Genomic DNA, 20,468 nt, shown 5'->3' on the forward strand with positions numbered 1-20,468 from the left:
AATATTTCTACCTCCCCCATTGCTCTCAAACTATGTTTACTCATCTCCCTGATTTCATCTTCCTATCTCTTTTAACTTCTAACCTCCTACCTTACCTGAACTGTTTAGGGTGAGCCCTGGGTCTGTGAGTACTTTCATATCTCTCTCCTCTCCTTCCCTTGCATCTTTTTCTGTCTGTCATACAGCCACAAGCTTTGATTGTGTACACACTCCCATTTACCCTGCACCCAGGGCACTCTCACTACTGGTTCAAGAAGTGGTGCACACAGGTTAGCCACAATTCACATCTATCCTGTTGTTTCTTATGAAAGACTGCATTTTGATGCATCTTCCCCCGAACCAGTTTTGATCCAAATTGAGGGTCGAAAGTGACCTAGATGTGCTCAAACCAGCCTGATGGCCATATTCAAGCCAGCCTTCTTTGCATTCACAGTCCATTCAACATCACATCTACAACCTTCTCTCACAACAGGTTCCTACTGAGCCTGTGCAGGGGGCATCCTTATGAACTCCCACTGATTAACACTGGCCACAAAATGCCCTTTTAATTAAATAAACAAAACAAATCTACAAACATCCCCCACAACTCGTGGGTAATGGCAAGTGCAAGGTGTTCCCCTTGACCTAATTCAAAAAAACCATTTTCCAAAAAGTGCAGTATAAATGGATGGATATTTCCCTAATAATTACTCTAGGCAGGTCTAGCTTGCATATAAATTATGGTACTGGAGGAAACTCTTGAGCAGGCTTCCCAAACTAAGGCCCGGGGGCCGGATGCGGCCCAATTGCCTTCTAAATCCGGCCCGCGGACGGTCCGGGAATCAGCATGTTTTTACATGAGTAGAATGTGTCCTTTTATTTAAAATGCATCTCTGGGTTATTTGTGGGGCATAGGAATTCATTCATATTTTTTTCAAAATATAGTGCTGCCCTCTACAATGTCTGAGGGACAGTGGACTGGCCCCCTGCTGAAAAAGTTTGCTGACCCCTGCTCTTGAGAGTCCCATGGACTGCAAGAAGATCAAACCTATCCATTCTGAAGGAAATCAGCCCTGAGTGCTCACTGGAAGGACAGATCCTGAAGCTGAGGCTCCAATACTTTGGCCACCTCATGAGAAGAGAAGACTCCCTGGAAAAGACCCTGATGTTGGGAAAGATTGCGGGCACTAGGAGAAGGGGATGACAGAGGACGAGATGGTTGGACAGTGTTCTCGAAGCTACGAACATGAGTTTGACCAAACTGCGGGAGGCAGTGCAAGACAGGAGTGCCTGGCGTGCTATGGTCCATGGGGTCACGAAGAGTCGGACACGACTAAATGACTAAACAACAACAACAGGTCTATGGATGAAAAACAAAAAAAACCCAAAAATACTACCCATCAACTTTGCAAAGTCACTTATTCTCTGTATAATTCAAAATAATTCGTTTCCTATGCCCAAATTTGGTATGGATTACTCTCAAACTTAACTCTTCTACACAGCTAAGTTTGAAATCAGTTCGTTGCACCATTTTCTAAGCCAGAAAAGCCTCCCACCCTGACTTCTCATTATAATGGCAGGATGTGATTCAGCTGACTCACCTTTAACAGAGTACCATGACCCTATAATAGGGAGAGCAATCAAGAGTCTCTTGGCACCTGAAAGAGGAATACATTTACAGGAAAAGATTCTTTTGTGGGCTAGAACTCACTTTGCCCCATAAGGGACTAACCCAAGATATTTTGCAGCTTGAGACAAAGGGAGAGTCCCTTCTTCTTGACTGGCGACTGAATCTTAATTCAACACTGGCAAATGGACTGTGTCCTCCAGTTGGCCAGTTTAGGGGCCACGGGGGGGGGCACAAACACCTCCATCCCCCAGCATCTGCTGTCTGATGAGGTTTTAGGCTCTGTCAGTATCTGTTCTTCTTCTTCTTCTCTCTCTCTCTTTAAAAAAACACGTTTCCAGACAAATTCCTGAGCTGCTAACAGGTCTTTCCCCTTTCCTTTTGAATGAAATTTCTGCCAGCCCTGAAGGAGGGAGTGCGGAGAAAGTTCCTCTTTAACTCCTCCCATGCGAGCCTCTCGCTCCCTGCCCAGCCCAGCCCAGCCCGTGTGAAACCCAATAACCGTGATCGTTCAACAATGCCTTCCCTTCTCTGCCTGCATCTTTGCTGCGCCAAGGAGGAGCGCAGGAGATTCAGAAGGTGCTCCTCCTGCCTGTGAGGTGTTGGGTCGGTTCCCTCCACGCGCTGAGCGGAGCAGAGCTCAGAAAGAGAGACACACAGAGAGAGGCAGTGTTGGTGAAGGAGGAGAAGCAGCAGCAGCAGCAGCCCACAGCATGCTTGCTGCCGCGGGAGTCAGGATGGAGCAGCTGTCGCCCTGGTGCTGGCTTCTCCTGTCTCTTCCAGGCGCTCTCCAGATCGCCTCTCTGGAACCAGGCGCTGCGCCTTCCTCGTGCCCTCCGCTGTGCCACTGCGAGGAAGATGGTATCATGCTGTCAGTGGACTGCTCGGAGCTGGCTCTCTCTTCCGTGCCGGGGGGCTTGAGGCCCTTCACAGCCTACCTGTAAGTACAAAACTGTCACACCTTGAGGTTTTCTCTCCCTCCTCGGTGGTAGAAAGTGTGCAGGGGAGCACCGAATTGTCTGCTGGGTGTCTTCAAGGCCACATTTTGCTGAAATAAAAGTTTCCCCTTGCAAATTAGAACCAATAATAACTTTTTAAAAATAATAAAAGCAGGCAGTTGATATGGCAAGAACCGATTTTCTCTAACACCCCCCCCTCCTCATGCCCACTCCCCTTGTGGTCCTCTGCAAAGCCTGTTTATATTGTGATGTTCTGCATGCTTTACTTCTTGATTGCTACGGATCAGAGGAGACAGAGCTTGTTTGCTGGGCTGATTCTGATTGTTTGGAAGCATAATGGAGTATTTATACTGAGTAATTACTGCAAACTGCTATGGGATCCGTCTTTCAAACATTTCAAGAGGCAACCCTGACTTAGGGTCTGGAACCGTCAGGATCCGGCTTGAAGTTCCCAGCGAATTGGGAAGTCCAGTGAGCTTTGGGAAACGTTTCCCAGCTCTGCCGGGTACGGTGAACCTGAACGAGTCAAGGTAAAGGAGATTTGCTTTATTGGCTTCCAAACAGCGTTTGAGAAGTTTCACGTCTTCTCTCGGGAGAATTGTTTGTTTGCTCATTGTTCGGTGACTGGAGGATGGCTTGGAAACTGGGGGTTGCCTTTCTGCACGCCTCTTTTCCTTGCCTCTCAGGGCTGGACGGGCGCTCTCGCTTTGAACAAGAGGAGCTGGAAGGCTGCTTGTGAAAGACACTTTGTCTATTTGGGCACACTGTTTGACGAGCGCAAAACTGTCCTGCACGATGGAAGCAATGATGGGATGCAGATAACCTGGCTTTGCTTTTTATAGAAGGAGAGAATGTTGAAAGTTTGTGAAGCTTGCCTGGCTGTTGAAAAGAATTACACGGCAGACCTGGCAAAGAGGGCTGACGTTTGCTCATCCCCACTAAGCAGTGCTATATTGGGCAGTGTTTCCTAGTGCTTAGAGCGGAGAAACTGGCAGATGACTCAACTCAGTTCTGGTTTTTCCGACTTCCTTGAGTGCGATAACTCACCTGCTGTGCATTTCTCCTAAACACTTTGGAAAGTGTGCATGGACTTCGATAAAGGAAAATCCTGGACCCAGCCAAGATATATGTTCACAGCAAGCCAAGATGCTGCTCTAACGTCCATTTCCCTAGTGCCTCAGAGTAATAGTGGGAGGTGCCTATAAGTAGCAATACTCTGTTGGACCCCCTGGAATGAGTCAGTTGGGAAAGAAAGATACCACCATTTCAGAGGGATGCTATCCTAGCTAATTGGGAAGCGTGACACACAAGGGAACTTGCTGGAGTAAACCGCACACCAGAGCCAAGTTTCCCATTGGTGGTAGTGGTTTGTTGCGCCAGGGCGCTGGCCTCTCAGGGGCACCCTAGCAAGTGGGGGAGCTGTGCTGCTTTGCCAGCGGCCTCCCCTTTCCCTGCACACCCACCATCCCAAGCCTCCATGGGAGGAGAGCGTAGCTTCCCTCCCAAGCCTCTGTGAGGATCGCTCTCCTCCTGAGGAGGCTTGGGAGGGGCACATTTTCACTCGCTGTCCCGCAGTGGCATGGGGGAGAGTTGCCCCCCCCCGGATGGCTGGCAGTGCACAGCTACAGCCACCCCAACACTATCCGTGGTGATGTGGGTGCGCTGGGCGGACATTTGCACCCCGGCACTGCATCTGCTAGAGACGGCCCTGCTGCACACACTCATGGTACCCCCTAGGATATTGGCCTCGCGTCGCACTTCACATCCAGAGGCACTCAGCAAATGGATCTGGCGGGATCGGTAGCTGCAGCTCAGGAGTTAAAGGGCGGCATTCAACTAAGTTTTACTCAGTGGAGCCATTGAAATCAATGGACCTAACTTGGCCATGTCCATTGATTTCAACGGGTCGACTCTGGTAAAATTTAGTTGGATGCCACCTGAAATCTTACATTCATAGAATTGCAGAGTTGGGAAGGACCACGAGGGTCATCTAGCCCAACCCGTCGCAGTGCAGCAATATTTTGCCCAATGTGGTGCTTGAGCCCACGGCCCTGAGATTAAGAGTCTTATGAGCTATCCTTCAGAAGGAGGCTTACTGATCAGTGGATTAATGAGGGGAAAGCTGGTTAGAATCATAGAGTTGGAAGAGACCACAAGGGGCATCCAGTCCAACCCCCTGCCAAGCAGAAAACACCATCAAAGCATTCCTGACATATTGCCGTCAAGCCTCTGCTTAAAGACCTCCAAAGAAGGAGACTCCACCACACTCCTTGGCAGCAAATTCCACTGTTGAACAGCTCTTACTGTCAGGAAGTTCTTCCTAATGTTTAGGTGGAATCTTCTTTCTTGTAGCTTGAATCCATTGCTCCGTGTCCGCTTCTCTGGAGCAGCAGAAAACAAGCTTTCTCCCTCCTTTATATGACATCCTTTTATATATTTGAACATGGCTATCATATCACCCCTTAACCTTCTCTTTTCCAGGCTAAACATACCCAGCTCCCTAAGCCGTTCCTCATAAGGCATCGTTTCCAGGCCTTTGACCATTTTAGTTGCCCTCCTCTGGTTCCTAGCTGGCTATTTGACACAGCCTGAATAAAGAACTGAAGTGTATGTGCCCATGTAAGCTTTGAGCTACCCCAGATCATGCATCCCCATGACCAGAATACGGTCTCCTTTGAGATGCACCAGACTTTTTTCTGGACCAGTGTGTTGGTTTTGCACAGCACACTCCAACACATGATGCCCCCAGCCTTCATCAGGTGTTATAACTAGGTCAGAGGAGTCTGCTTGAGCAGGTCGTCATGTCATTGATCCTAGGATGCTATCTGAGAAGTGCTGTTATGGGACTCAATTTGCCTTTTAAATTCATCTTCACACATCCTGCCTCTAAAACCCAGCAGAAATCTCTTAACACTAGATTTGACCAGATCTTCACTTTCACCCTTCCGTCCTGTTGCCTTGAAGCTGCTTGTACCGCAACAGCAACAGCTGCTATTGCTGTCCCACTGCATTACTGCAGAGCTTGGCTATCACACAGCTAGAAATTAAGACGTGGCAAATGCCCCATTTGTTGGCCCCAAGGTCATCACAACCACCTTCCTACACCCAGACTAGATGATGCACACATAAACTGTGCATAGGAGAACCCACAAAATCTAGACACAAGAACAGGAATGTAGAAGGTGGATCAGGTGTCTGGGCCCAGTTTGCCTCATCAACACCCATAAACTTAGAACTAAACTGTGCAAGGGAGAATGGTAAACATACATTCAAAATCATGTGAGGCAAAAGCCTTTGGGGAAAATTTGGAGTAAATAAATAGTGAGTGGGGAAAGAGTTAAGCATCGCTTCCTTCTCTTTTGGTCTAAATTCCATCCTAAAGTAGTTTAGCTTTTAAAATGAGTTGCGGCATTGTTGCACATACTAATGTACAATTTGCCTCTTAGCTATTACTGAGTTTTGTAACAGTTCTAGCACGATTGCAAGATCACAAAGAACATATTCCTGGCCGTCATAGCTAAAGGAACAGTGCAGTAATCATGAAGGTTGCAACATCTGGGATATAAATATGTATCAGAATTTTCCATTTCCAGGGATATTTCAGCCTCCTTTTCTCTGACCAAGAAGGATACACCAGAATTTGCCGCATCTGGAAATATTTGTTGCTTTACACTGATCTAACCCTATTTCTGAGCAAAGCTTTTCAAGAGTTCAGCAGGATGGGTCGCAAAGTAATCACTTTGCAACGTATCCCTCTTGTAGGCACTTGCCTAGTTTGGGCATGTGGTGGCGCCATTGACAGCTGTTTGTGGTAAGCATCCTTGTATAGATTCTCCCAAGGCCATCCTTCGAATAGAAAGGTTTTTCAGGTGTTCTCTATCTGCTCCTTTTCCCTGTCCTCCTGTGTTAGAGTTTCTGTCACATTTTCCAAAGAGTGGATGGATCCCATCCTGTTTGTGGATATTTCAAACTCAGAGGTGTTGCTTGTAACTGGTCATTGTAAGTGTGAGTCTTTCTCATCACCAAGTGTCTCTTGGTGCTATAGATTCCTCCCTCCCTCCCAAGCCCTGCACCTCAGGCTGTCAGGGGCATCCCAGTTTAAACTTGATTGGGAACTCCAATCTAAACGTGATTAGACACATGTGGATCTCGTTGCTCAAGCTTTACCCCATTGGACTAGAACTCTGCAGTGTGAATCAGCAGAGCAACCCCTACTGATGGAGTAGATATCAAGAATTCATGAAGAATAGCTACACTGGTTTATGGATTTGTCTGGCTTATAGATTTATACAAACTGCTTTATAAATGTATCTTATTTATACAGTTGCTGGTTTCTAGCATCTAAATGCCCAGTTCCTCCAAGTCATTGTTATAAGCTTTCTCAGTTGAGCAAAAAGGGCATAGGCAGTAATGTTGGCAAGAAAAGGCCATTAAACAGAAGGCAGGTGCCATTTGTTCAGAGCATCTTCTTTTGATGCTTTGTATGTGAAAGGTTCCAGGTTTACTTCCTGGCAGCTCCAGGTAGGGCCAGGAATGTCCCCTGATTGGATGAAACACTGGAGTGCTGCTGCCAATCAGAGTAGACAGTACTGGACTAGGTGGGCCAATGGTCTGCCTTGGTATAGGGCAAGTTCCTAATATAAATAGGAAGCTCACAGTACTGTGAATGCCACCAGCTCTTTTTATATTAAGTTCCAGTGAACTGAATACATCATTGACCCTCCTTACTCACTCACCTGCCCTGTTGCTGGTGTTGGGGGTGAGGAAGGCACAGAACTCAGTATCTTAAGGCCTCAGGGCCCTAGTGCCAGTCCCTAACCCCTCCTGTTGCTTCCCCTCACCACCACCACCACTGCCACTTACTCAACAGCTTGGGAAATGTGAAAAAAATAACAGTAAGAAGCAGCAGCCTCCCCCCGCTTGGCTTGCGTACTCTCCCTCCCTCTGGGCAGCGGTGAAAATTGGATCCAATCGGCTTTCTTGCCCATCTGAAACAGGGCTCTTCACTCCGCTGCAATTCCAAGCGGAATTCAGTTGAGAAGGCGCTCCCAAAGGAGCTTTCCTATGGCTTTGATATTCTTTGTGGGTCTCTGGAATTTCGCAGCCCACCTGCAAATCTGAAACCCAAGTGCCACCCATCTCTCTTCGCTGTTTCTGCTTCCAGTATGGAGGATCACTAACCTTCCGCCCAAGAGGAGCCTGTTAGTCTGGGCTTGGCCTTGCTCTGACCTTTTCACTTGCCCCTCCTGTTGCCCAGCACTGGAGGGTGAGGGACAGACTGGGACCAAACTATGACAGGAATTTGGCACAAGAAATTGCCAGGAAGCTGTCATCTCTAACCCCAATGTCTGTTATGGGGTAGACGCAGCATAGCACTGAGCAGCGTTCATTCCTTCCTAGGGTGGGGCAGAAATATTCTCACTACACTCAAGTGATAATGTCTTCATCGGTTGCCTTTTAGCCCACTGACCATGGATGGCATCATACTAGGGTTTAGCACACCAAAACAATTAGGATATCTGTATCTCCCGTGTGAAACATGCCTTACCAATTCTGATTGCTCTCCATTTCAGTCAGTTTACATATTATTCCAGGAATGTGGCTCAACGTTCCTCTTTTAGCAAAAATGTTCTTTCCAGAACTTGCATTACAGCTACAATCCTAATATGCACATTTTCTGGGGAGTAAGTGTGCATACATAAGTCATGTTATTCAGAGGAATACCTAAGCATATTTCTTTGATGGCCTGGGTTGTAAAGTGTCTCTTCCATGTGGCACCTCATCAAGGAAAGAGGATATCAGATGGCCACCTTAAATATTGGGATTGTTTGTTTGTTTAAAAGGCTCATAAACAACAAAGTGATTTACAGTCACTAAAATACATCAGCAACCATAATTAAAATGCAATAATAAAACTATTGTGGCTGAATACAATAATACAAATAAAACATAGATTTAAAATAGGCTAAAACCAGGATTAGACATGTGGCTCAACCATTCTAACCCAACATTTTAATTGGAAAAGGCTGTAAAAAAATGCTCAAGTAGTACATCTTGGTCCTGAAGCCATAATGGACCAATAAGAGTGCCTATGCTGCTCTGCGTAAGACTTTGTTTCCAGCATTAATTAGGAATCCAGATTTTGTGCTATTTGTTGCGAGAGTGGTGTTGGAACAGTGGGTGGTATTAGCCCTTTCTCTGGTTGTGTACATGTGTCAATGCTTTGCTGTTAGGACTCCTAGCCAAGGAGCTTAGACATTCTCCCCACATTCATTCCTTGCAGAATCAAGATCAGGTAATACAATTCCATTGCTAGAATGGTGTGTTTGTAAATTTAGTACTTGTATAGGCAGGATCACATGAACGCGTTCATCTAGCCTTGCCACAGCATGATTAGCATTCAGAAAGATCTAAGACTGTTCAACCAGACCCCCAAGCCATCATGTGAGTTGAAAGAAAATCACATGTTCCATGATGTTCCACTGGAACTCAGCCTAATCATGCTAAAGCTGGCAGTTAGGCATCTTAGGGAAAGACAGGCACAAAAAGGGTATAATGCAGATCACGCCACACCAAATGTCACCTTGCATTTTGTCTCTGGCTGGCAGCAGAGAGTTCCCATGATCCCCTGGAAGATGAAAGGGCAGTCACATTGGTTTACAGAAGGTTACTGTGAGGGGGTTGGTGGAAGGAGTAGCCGTGCAACATGCATTTTTTAAAGTCACAATTGAATGTGGTGTTGCTGGCAGCTGTGGGATGGAGAGCGAGTCCTCTTGTGCTTTGTTCCTGCTTGCGAGTTTCCCACAGGCACCTGAAGTAAGGTATGCATTGGATTGCAATCTCCTGCACTAGGCACCTGCCCTTAAACCTCATATTGAAAGCATAGGATTCAGAAACTTAGACAAAGAGAGTTGGAAGGAGTCTTGTAGTAGACCGTCTAATCCAACTCCTTGCTCAGGACAGGAAAGCCAAAGTCAAGAGCATCACTGGCAAATGACGGAAGGAGCCTCTGTCTAAAGATCTCTAGTGAGGGACACCCCACTACCCCTCTAGGTAATTGGTTCCATGGTGGACACATGCACAGTGTGCCCCGGGAACCAGAAAGGGGCAGTAACATAGTAGCAGCTAAAGCAACATGACAAGATCTTGGAATTAATTTGGCCCCAACTTTATTGATTACAAATGACAGTATGCTTTGGCATAGCCATAGGGTATGTGTCCTGAATCATTCAAAGCAAGTGCTGGATGATTGTTCACAAGGGTTAAGGGTCCCCTCAAGATGCAGATCAACTAAGGGGACCCTTCCCAAGTCGTCAAATGGCCCATCTGGGCCTTTGGCCCATCTGGACCTTCAGATGAAACTTCAACCCAGATCCCTTTACTGACCTTACAGGGTTGTTGTGACGATTACAATAGGATGTACACAAAGTGGTTTAAACTCTCAGAAGTGCTACAGAAATGCTGAGTTTCATTATAAACCAAAGTTAATTAAGCAGCTCAAATTTCTGTGGAGACAAGCCTTTTTGTGGATCTTCTTAGCCACACATGGTGCTGTAGATGAAAGACATCATGTCAGCAAGATGTCATCATTTTTAATTTTTGCTCAACGGGAAAGAAGTGCTCCTAGCTTAAGGGGAAAAAAATGCATCCAGTCTTTGTGAAGGAAGCAAAGCACAGAGGGGACATCTAGGTGCAAAACCCAGAGCACCCCAGTGCTGGTGAAGAGTGCGGTGGAGCCTTGGGCTGGCACCGAGAACTGAGATGGCTGTAAAGGCTCTGGAGCGCTGCAGAATTAGTGGCTTGGTCAGGTCACAGCGAAGCAGCTGCTCCCACCCCCTGGCTTTGTGGAGGACAGTGGAACACAGCAAGCCTAGTCTGGCAGCTCCCTCTCCACCTCGCCCCCCCCTTTCTGAAGAAGCAACTTATAAATCTGCCCAGGGCACTGCAAGCACTGAGCTCATGCCCTTAGATCTGCGCGTGAGGAGCTCTAACTAGCGATTATAGGAATTTAAGACTGGCTTTGAAAAGGGTTTTTTTTTTTAGTTTTTTTTATTCTGGCAGGTCTTGGGATGCCGAAGGGTGAATGAGGAGGGGCAGGGGGCAGCCTATAATGCCATACACTCCTGCTGCACCTGCTCATGTTCAGGAAGCAGCAGGCAAAGAGAAAGGCTTCACATTTTCAAACTAGCCTGAGTTTTGGAGTTTTTTCAGTCCACCCTGTCCTTTTTTTCAGTGTAGCAAACAAGAGATCGGCCCACTTAGAGCCCCTCGGGATGGGTTCCCAGCCCCCCAGGTGTATTCTGCAACATGAAACAGACAGACACAATGATAGTGTATTATCAGGAGATTTATACTAGACTGTCCACACAGCATTCAGCTTTCTTGATTGTTTTGCGATGCTTCCTCAGGGTCACTGTGTTACAGCTGGAGGACTTCTGCACGGTGATGCAATGAAAGCAGGATGCAAAAAAAGAAAAAGGTAGAAGAAGCCTGGAACATTTGTAGTGTGAAAGCTTACAGGAAGGACAAACAGTACTGTAAAAGAAGGGTCGTGTGTAACTGTCCCGAAAGCATCATGAGCACAAATAATCATGAATGCATAATAAAAAAGACATCTGGAGCAGCAGCCCTGAGATGAAATAAATTATGGTTTATGAGTGGGAACGTCGGAGGCAGCAGTGGAATGCAAGAGAGTTCTGAGCCCTTTGTTTTTCTCTTTGAGGAATGGCTACGGTGACAACCAGTCCAATGATGCACCCTGTAAAATGGCTTTCATAGTTCCAATATTGGATTATATCAACACACACACACACACTTGCTGCAGTTTTGAATGGAACACCAGAGTCCATGTGTTGGAATGCAGCTTGTGGCAAACGAAAGTGCAAGAGGCTGGTACGTGGGAAGGGAGCAGCAAATCCTGCCCTGCCTGCATGTTCTCCTATACACCACCAGCCTGTAGCTGCTTTTCTCCCTGTGTAGCTTACACTGGTCTCAGAATCTGGCCAGGAGAAAAACAGCTGGGGGGGGGGAGATGGTTCTGGGTGGAAAAGCACAGGCAAGGGAAGGGATCAGCACCCCCCTCACACCTGTTCCTTTTCCCATGAAATATAATCTCTCTCTCTCTCACACACACACACACACTCACACACACACACACACGCACGCACGCACAGGCAGCCTGCCACTCATTTGTAGGTTTTATTCAAGTGCTTACTGGGAAATTAGGTTTTCACAATTAAAGCACTCTTTCACCCTAGCACAACAATACAAATATATATGTAACTGGCTTTTTGTAGTTAGGAAAGGCATGGGAAAATGCACTGGAAAGTGAGGGATGAACAGCTAATTAATGGGAAGCCCTCTAAACACTATGCAAGAAAATCAGGATGAGTGCTCATTGTCGTATAGCTACCCTGCAAAACCAATGTTCAATAAAGACTCTGCATAGTATAACCTCTGCATAAGCTTTGTGCAAGCAGGATGAATGTTCAATAAACTGATCATCTGAAGGAGGTCCGTATATGTTTGATGGTGACCAATGAGCTAAAACATGGGCTTGCCACTGTCCAATCTAGTTTAAACCCTAATGGAGGCCCTCTTAAGTGTTGAATGTGCTGTATGGCCCACATGCATAGTTCCACTGGTAGTATGGGGCTTCCATTTCCTCTGCCATCACTAAAATCTGCCCAGGGAGGAGGGTCAGCTGGAGGAGACAGGAGAGGAAGAGGAAGTTCCACTGCACACCCAGAAGTTTGTTGCATCGGCAGATATATAGCGTTGGGGATGGCCTAGTGTATTTAGCAGTCAAATGGTGAGTAGAAATGGAATAAATTATCAAAAATAAGAAAAGGTTTGCAAATGTGCTCAACTTCCATAATTCATACATGGCCTCTTCTGTAGCAAACATTGGGTGCTACTATGTGCTACAAGGTCTCTGATTCAAATGTTGCAGGATCATAGAATTGTAGAGTTGGAAGGGATCCCAAAGGTTATCTAGTCCAACCTCATGCAATGCAGGAATCTCAACTCAAGCATCCATGACAGATGGCCATCCAATCCCTGCTTAAACACCCCAAAGGAAGGAGAGTCCACCACCACCTGAGGAAGACTGTTCCACTGTTGAACAGCTCTTACAGTCAGAAATTTCTTTCTGATGTTTAGTCAGAATCTCCTTTCTTGAAGTTATTTGAAGATGGCTATCATATCTCCTCTCAGTCTCCACTTATCCAACCTAAACATACCCAACTTCCTCAACCATTCCTCATCGGTTTCCAGACCCTTAATCCTCTTGGTCACTCTTCTCTAAACATGTTCCAGCTTGTCAATATCCTTCTTAAATTGCAGTGCCCAGAAATGGACACAGTACTCCTGGTGTGGTCTGACCAAGGCAGAAAAGAGTGGGACTATTACCGTACTTCTCTTGATCTGGACACTAGACTTTTGTTGGTGCAGCCTAGGGTAGCATTAGCTTTTTTTTGCTGCTGCCGCATCACACTGTTTACTCATGATAAGCTTGTGGTGTACTAAGGCCCCTAGATCCTTTTCACATGTACTACTGTCGAGCCAGGTGTCTTGTAGCTCAGGAAAACGCAAAGGACAAATCCCAACAAAGAAGCATAGGAAACAATGAGAGCATGCTAAACCATGATGTAAGCACGCTACTAGCGAGCCATTGTTTTTGGTAGGCAACAGAATTTTCAGGATATTTGCAGGAAATGTAGGGCTTGCTAGAAGATGCTGTCATTTTTGGCACAGACCGCGGCGTCATCATGGCACCAGTGTAGGAGAGATGGTAAACAAGGACATGATAGATTATGAAAGTTCTGAGGAGAACTTGAACGGTATGTTTTTGATTCACTGGAGAAAGTAAGAGCCCGTGGAAGTAAACAAGGATGGGACCGGCTAGGGTTGCTCAGTGGAGAAATATGTTTGTTGAATGTTTTTCTGTGTGTTTGTGTGTGTTTGCGTGTTGGATATATTACCTAGTCAAGGCTGGAGAAGGAAATATTGCAATGGTCAAAACACGTTAATGAGCCTAGAGGGAAACTCAGTTGATGAGAGCTTGGAGGGAAAGGAAAGTTTCATTTTTACAGATGTCACAGTTAGAACTTTTGAGAAAGCACTGGCCAGGTTTCAGCCTATAAGATCTATGGGGTTTGCTCTGAACAGGCTGTGAGTACCTATCCTGTTCTCACTGGGCTCCCGAGGAAACAAGGGACTTGCCAGTGGCAACACCAATGGGGTAGCAACCAAAACAGTATCCAGGGCCAATCCAATGTCAGAGGCTAAGCAAGCAGAGTCTACAACAAAGGGTCAGGCAAGGGACAAAGTCAGGACAGTACACAGTCAGGTTTGGCATAGTTTCCAGTAACAGGCAGGGCACAGAGCTGGTACAAAGATATTGTTCCAGAAGCTCTTCTAACCCACCACTGGACTTGCTTTCCCTTGAATATTCATAGGATTGAACATTCATAGGATTGTGCTCTTGGAATATTGCGCATAGTTCTGCTTGTGTTGTCTCAAAACAGATATTATAGAATTGGAAAAAGTGCAGAGTATTAAAATGGTCAAGGAGTTGTGAGCACTTCCCTACAAGGAAACCACTTAGAGGTTTTCTTTAAAATTAAGTGGCATACAAGTTTTGTGAAATAAATAAAAGTAAAATAAGGAGAAGCTTAAGTGCTTAGCTCTTCGTTGTTATTTAAAAAAGGGGGAAAGGGGGGATGATTGAACGGCATAAAATTTTATATGGTGTGGAAAGAAAAGGTACTGTAAGCTTCCCTCCCTCCCTCTTTCCCTAATAATTCAAGAACTTGGCTAGAACGCAATGGAAATGAGTGGGCAGAAGAGGTTCGAAGAGGTTCTTTTCCATGCAAAATAACAATGATATTGCCTTTAACATTTGTATAGAGCTTTCAAGTGTTCCAAGGGCTTCGTGTGCATTACCTTGTTGCAATCCTTAAAACAGTGCTGAAAGATGCACCAGTAATATAGGATCAATTTATGGAATTCACTACCACAAGATGTGATGATATTTAAAAGCTGAGATGCTTTTAGAAAGGATGAGGCAAACTCATCAAGGGTAGGTCTGTCAACACCTATTAATTGGAATCAGAGGTGCCAGCTTGCGACGGCAATTGGGGTGGGGGTGGGGCCGATGTTGTGTGTGTGATGTACCAACGTCGCACACACAAATTCGGGACATTGGGAGGAGCCAGGGGTAGAAAAGAATGCAGTGGCAGTGCAGCTTCAATGGCCGTCAGCTCCTCCTCTTCCTGCTGCCGCCATTGGCAGGGGGTGCTTCAACCCTCTGCAGTAGCAGCAGGAGGAGAAGGAGTCGGCCACTGAAGCCGTGCCGCACTCAGCTCTGTGCTCTGCCTCCTCCACCCCCTGATTTTTGGCACCGGGGGGGGGGGCGGCAAAAGGGCTCAGCCCCCATGAGTTGGCACCCCTGACTGGAATGTATGGATTGCTGTTTCTGATCCATGTCTATTGTGCATGTGCTCGTTCGTAAGACGTTTCTGTGCTGTTTCCACATCCGTCTGTGATTAATGGGGGAGGGGAAATGAAAATTGCATTGTTTTCTATTATATTTGTTCCATTTTATATATTCTAGTATGCATTTTTACCCTAAAGCAGTGTTTCCCAACCTTGTGCCTCCAGATGTTTTTGGACTACAACTCCCATCATCCCTAGCTAGCAAGACCAGTGGTCAGGAATGATGGGAATTGTAGTCCGAAAACAGCTGGAGGCACAAGGTTGGGAAACACTGCCCTAAAGCATGTATTTCTGATACACTTTTGGTCTGTTTGAGGTAACTACATTGCAAAATTCAGAGAAGTGCAAAAACTGAAGAGTGCTCTAGTCCATGCATTAGACTGAAATGACACCCTCAGGTATGATTAGATTGAATGACATCCTCAGGTATGATTGTTGGCCAGTGTAGCTGACTGGAACTTCCTTGTACAGAGGTGCTCGTAGTACAGACTGCAGGGTAGCAAGGCTGTCCCTTTCATGCCTTTTGTGGGTGCCCAGAGACATCTGCCTGGCTGCTGTTTGAAACAGAATGCTGGATTAAATGGACCTTGATGTGATCCAGCAAGGCAGTTCTTATGTTCATTGTTGGAGCACTCCATGGGGATTTCTCTGTTGCAGCAAAACCAGTCAAGAGCCTCGTGGTATAACCTATTGTGGGTCATGCATCGGACTAAATGGGCTCCTCCAGTGTATTATTATTATTATTAGATACATTTTAATAATAATATTTTGTGGCTCTCTGTGATTTTATTATATTGCTTTTCCAAGCCTCTTTGAGGGAATAATACTAATAACAATTTTATTACTAAGACCCCACCCATCTGAGTTTAAGTAAATAAATAACTTACCTTACAAGGCTGCTCAGAGGATTAAAAAAATAAAATCATTCAAACATAACAGTTAGCTACAGGATCAGAGCACCCCACATTAGTTCCATGGCTTGTCAATGACATGGAATAAGGGACCCTTGCCCAGACAAAAAATACCGGTAATGGGTTCTGAGGAAAATGTAGAGCCTTCCTCCCCACTCCACCCAGCCTCGGTTAAAATTGCCTGGCTCTTCTGCCCGTCTTCATCCCAGAACTTTTCTGTAGCTGCCTAAACCCTGCTTGAAGGGAGAGGATTTTTCAAATGAAAGGAGCCCCTATGGGTGGGGGGGGGAGTGAGTCAGGCACACCTGTACGTGTGGGAGCCGTTCTTGGAACCTCTTGGCTCCCGGCAGGAGCAGCCGCAGGTCCCACTACAAAGGGACCCCGGGGAGACTGAATAGTTTCCAGCCGAGAATGTTCCCCCAGGGCGGGCAATTAATAACATTCCCCCATGTTCAAAGGGAAGGCGAGGCCCAGGCGCGGCAGCATCTTGTTGGGACCCAGCCTGCTTCAGAAAAAAAAGGGATCTGCATGGGAGTGAAATAGAAAGGAAATACCTCCTGTTGACTAAGGAAAGGTGTGTGTGTCTGTGAGATTGTGCGAGGGAAAGAGAGGAGAAGGGTGATCATTTTCCGAGAGGGAAGGTGGTTTGGTTCAGTACCTGAGTACCGCCATCTAGGTCTCACAATGTCGTGTTTGGCCACCTGCCCATTCTGTTGATGGATTCTCCATATTTTGGGTTGTTCTATGTATAGCATATAGAAAACGCATGATGGGTGCCTTAAAAGAAAAAAAAAAGAGTCGAAAAGCATAAGCAGCTGGTTCATTAGATAAAAATATACAGTGGTACCTTGGTTTACGAACTTAGTCTGTTCCGGACGTCCGTTCTTAAACCAAAGCGTTCTTCAACCGAGGCGTGCTTTCCCTACTGAGGCCTCCTGCCGCCAGTGTACTTCCACCGTTCGGCTTCTGTTTGTCTTCCGGGGCAAAGTTCACTAACCGGAACACCTATTTCTGGTTTTGCGGAGTTTGTTGTCCAAATCGTTTGTTAACAGGACTGTTTGTAGACCAAGGTACCATCATAGAGCTGGAAGGGACCGCAAGGACTATCTAGTTCAGGGGTAGGCAAGCTAAGGCCCGGGAGCCAGATTCTCCCCAATCGCCTTCTAAATCCGGCCCGCAGACGGTCTGGGAACTTTGTTTACATGAGTAGAATGTGTGCTTTTATTTAAAATGCATCTCTGGGTTATTTGTGGGGCATAGGAATTTGTTCGCCCCCCCAAAAAATAGTCCGTCCCCCCACAGGGTCTGAGGGACAGTGGACCGGCCCCCTGCTGTAAAAGTTTGCTGACCTCTGATCTAGTCCAACCCCCTGCAATGCAGGAATCTTTTGGCCAAATGGGGTTCAAACCCACAACACTAAGATTAAGCATCTCATACTTTACCAACTGAGCTACCAAGGCAGATACATAAGTCAAGCAGTGTGTGTGTAGGAGACCGACCCAAAATGACAACATGGAGTGCAAGCTTTTGAGTTTACCAGAACTCTTATTCAGGCTGGATGTTAAACAGAGAAATAAAGTGAGAGAGACAGGGAGATAGAAAGATGATGCTGGCCTTGTTGGAACCCTGTGTCTGTACTTCATAACAGTTCAAAGGGAGAAGGAGCTTTGCAGACTTATCTAACCTGATTAAGCTTGCAAAATGCCTCCTCCATTATATCTGGAGAGTGTTACAAACACGAGCTTCTGTCATTCCCAGTAATACCTTTTCCCTTCCACCTTCCCCATTTATGTATTTGTTTATTGCTTAACATCCAGCCTGGAGAAGAGTTCTGGTACATTCGAAAGCTTGCGTGTGATTTTTAGCTGGCTTCTACCATCTCCTTATGTTTTGCGAAGGCAGAGCTTTGTGCCCGAATGATAAGTTCTGTCACTTGTTTCAAAAAATAAAAATATGTATGGGGGAAAGAGCCTTTATAATGGGACCAACAGCAAATTTGCTTCTTTAAAATAAATAAATAGCTATTAAGAATTGCAGCCAAATCCTAAATATGTTTACTTAGGATAAAGCTCCTGTTGAGTTCAGTGGGAATTATTCTCAAGTATGCTCAGTGGAAAAAACTGCCCCAGGCACAGAAGAAGAAGCAGGGAGCTGTCTTTTGGAATCTATAAATATTTTGGAGGTGCTGCCTGTGTCCCTGGAGATCAGATGTGGGAGCTGTGGACTGTTGGGAGTGTTTAAGGCATGTGCCTCTATGTATGCCCAACCTGTGCATTTGCAAATACTGCAAATGTTGCAAAATATCAATAAGCTTCCAGGGACCTTCAAAAGGCATCAGCAGGCGGTGGTGCCTTCCTAGTGGTGGTGTACCATGAAAAGGATGGCATGGGATGAGGCAAGGCACATATTTTGCGGCAGCTGGACACAAATATTTCTTCTCCACCAAAGATGGTGGATTTTATCATAAGTGGTGGACATGCGAAAAAGTAAAAAGATTTTGGGAAATGATATATAATGAATTGAAAAAGATGTTTAGGTATACCTTTCCCAAAAAAACCTGAAGCTTTTCTATGGGGACTAATGGGAGAGGAGATAGCAAAAGGAGACCAGAGACTATTTATGTACGCCACAACCGCGGCAAGGACTTTACTAGCCCCAAAATGGAAACTACAAGAGATACCGACGATTGAGGAGTGGCAGACGGAAATGATTGACTATGCAGAGTTAGCAAAGTTGACCTGCGGGATCCGTAACCAGGGAGAGACAAAGTTCCAAAGGGAATGGAGTAAATTCATTGACTATATAGAGAAGAACTGTAGAAGTTTAAAGACACTTGCAGGACTGAAATAAATCCTACGAACTGATTTAAAATGTGGGTAAAAAGGAACTGCGAGATAAGAGTGAGAAATAAAGCCAAATGATGGGAGGGAGGGAAGTCACAGCTCGGCAGAGCGAAATGAACTGAGATGGGTGAATTGTATAAAAAAATTGGTTTTGTTTTGTTTGTTTGTTTGGGAAAAGTTAATAAAAAAATTAAAAAACAAAAACAAAACAAAACTTTCTCCTCCACCAAGTTAAAAATGACTAAAACAGGTTAATGGGCTGTTTTATGTCCACATCTCATCAGACATTATGTTCTCAGGTCCTCCTGTTACCACAGGACATAGAATGGCCAATCCCCTGGAGGTCTCTATTCCCACTGTAAGTGGCCCTTGTTACAAGCAAAATCCACAGTTTATTTTTATTTATTATTGCATTTATATCCCACCTTTCCTTCAAGGGGCTCAAGGTGGCATATACTGCTATACAACACTGCTTTCCAAACTTCTGCCTCTTTCTATGGCCAATCAGAGCCTGTACTCAGGCCTGCCCTAGGGTGGGAATTAGCATTTTGTCTCACTCCTATCGTAACCCATCTTGTCTGCTGCAAAGCCAGAAAGAGTTCAGGACTCATAGCTTCATACAACTACTGATAGTGATGCCCCACCATATAAATGCAAGCTATAAAGCCTCTTTCATGGACCAGCTTCGTACGAAGATCATAGAGAAGGAATGTGTGTGTGTGTGTGCATATACTTCATGTTTTCCACCCAAGTCAAAAGCAACTGCTGCTCCCTTAAGTAAACAGTCCTGACATTTTTTAAAAAATGAGGAGAGTCACATAACAGCCTTTTACTTTTACTACTAATTTTCTCTTAATGAAAAGGAAGGCTCATTAACTCCTCTGTCTTCCTTCCTTTGGAACACTTAACTTCCTCTCATGTTGGATCTGGCCAGGTAGGGCTTACCCCAACATTGTTTTGCTGACATTCAGAGAATAGCTGTGAGAGTGATAAAAGGAAAATCCTTTCAAGAAAGGTTGAAGCAGCCAGGTATGTTTGGCTCAGGGGCCAAACCACATGTGATGTTGAGAGATCTGTGATTAGCACTCTCGCAGTTGTTGGACTGGTTTTGGGTTGTTGTTTTTTAAAAGTATTGTAAATGTGGCCACAGAGGAACCTAATTCAGATTGGGATTAGAGTGCGAGAGGAGGAGGGTGTTAACCCTCTCTTGCCATGCCATTTCCCTGATCTGCCCCTCGCCAGCAGGTGGTGCTATTTACTCTGCAAGGTGAAACATGCTAGCATCATATTGGATGGAGGAGTGGGATAAAAATATTTTCCAACTGGATGAAAATGTCTCTGCCTTAGGTGTTCATTTGGTAGTGGTGGTTTTTCAGTATTTATTTATTTATTATTTAAAAAGCTGTATTTATAGTGCGCTTGTAATTGACCTTGAGATGTATGTAAAAGATGGCTCATGAAATAATAGTGATGATGATGATGATGATGAAGAATCAGTAGGTTTTGCAACCTACCCATTCATCTTGCAGTCCATTTGTCCCTTGAAAATCTTATCTAGAGGACTCTCAGTTCCTAGGATTTGAATTATATAGAACATTAAACAGAAATAAGGATCTGGTAAACAATCCAACCATAGTGACTGAGGTGGACA

At 45.4% G+C, this 20,468-nt stretch overlaps 1 protein-coding gene across 1 annotated transcript in view; it reads left to right on the forward strand.

Moving 5' to 3' along the window:
- The first annotated feature begins 2,099 nt into the window (after nucleotides 1–2,099).
- Nucleotides 2,100–20,468, forward strand: part of LGR6 (leucine rich repeat containing G protein-coupled receptor 6) — a 137,226-nt gene continuing 118,857 nt past the window's right edge. Inside the window, exon 1 of the mRNA XM_035121513.3 lies at nucleotides 2,100–2,546. Within this exon, the coding sequence (XP_034977404.2) occupies nucleotides 2,320–2,546 (227 nt within the window). The 5' untranslated portion in view covers nucleotides 2,100–2,319. The remainder of the gene's footprint in view (nucleotides 2,547–20,468) is intronic.

Source organism: Zootoca vivipara, chromosome 7 (genome assembly GCF_965207765.1).
Source record: "Zootoca vivipara chromosome 7, rZooViv2.hap1.1, whole genome shotgun sequence".
Classification (NCBI taxonomy): domain Eukaryota; kingdom Metazoa; phylum Chordata; class Lepidosauria; order Squamata; family Lacertidae; genus Zootoca; species Zootoca vivipara.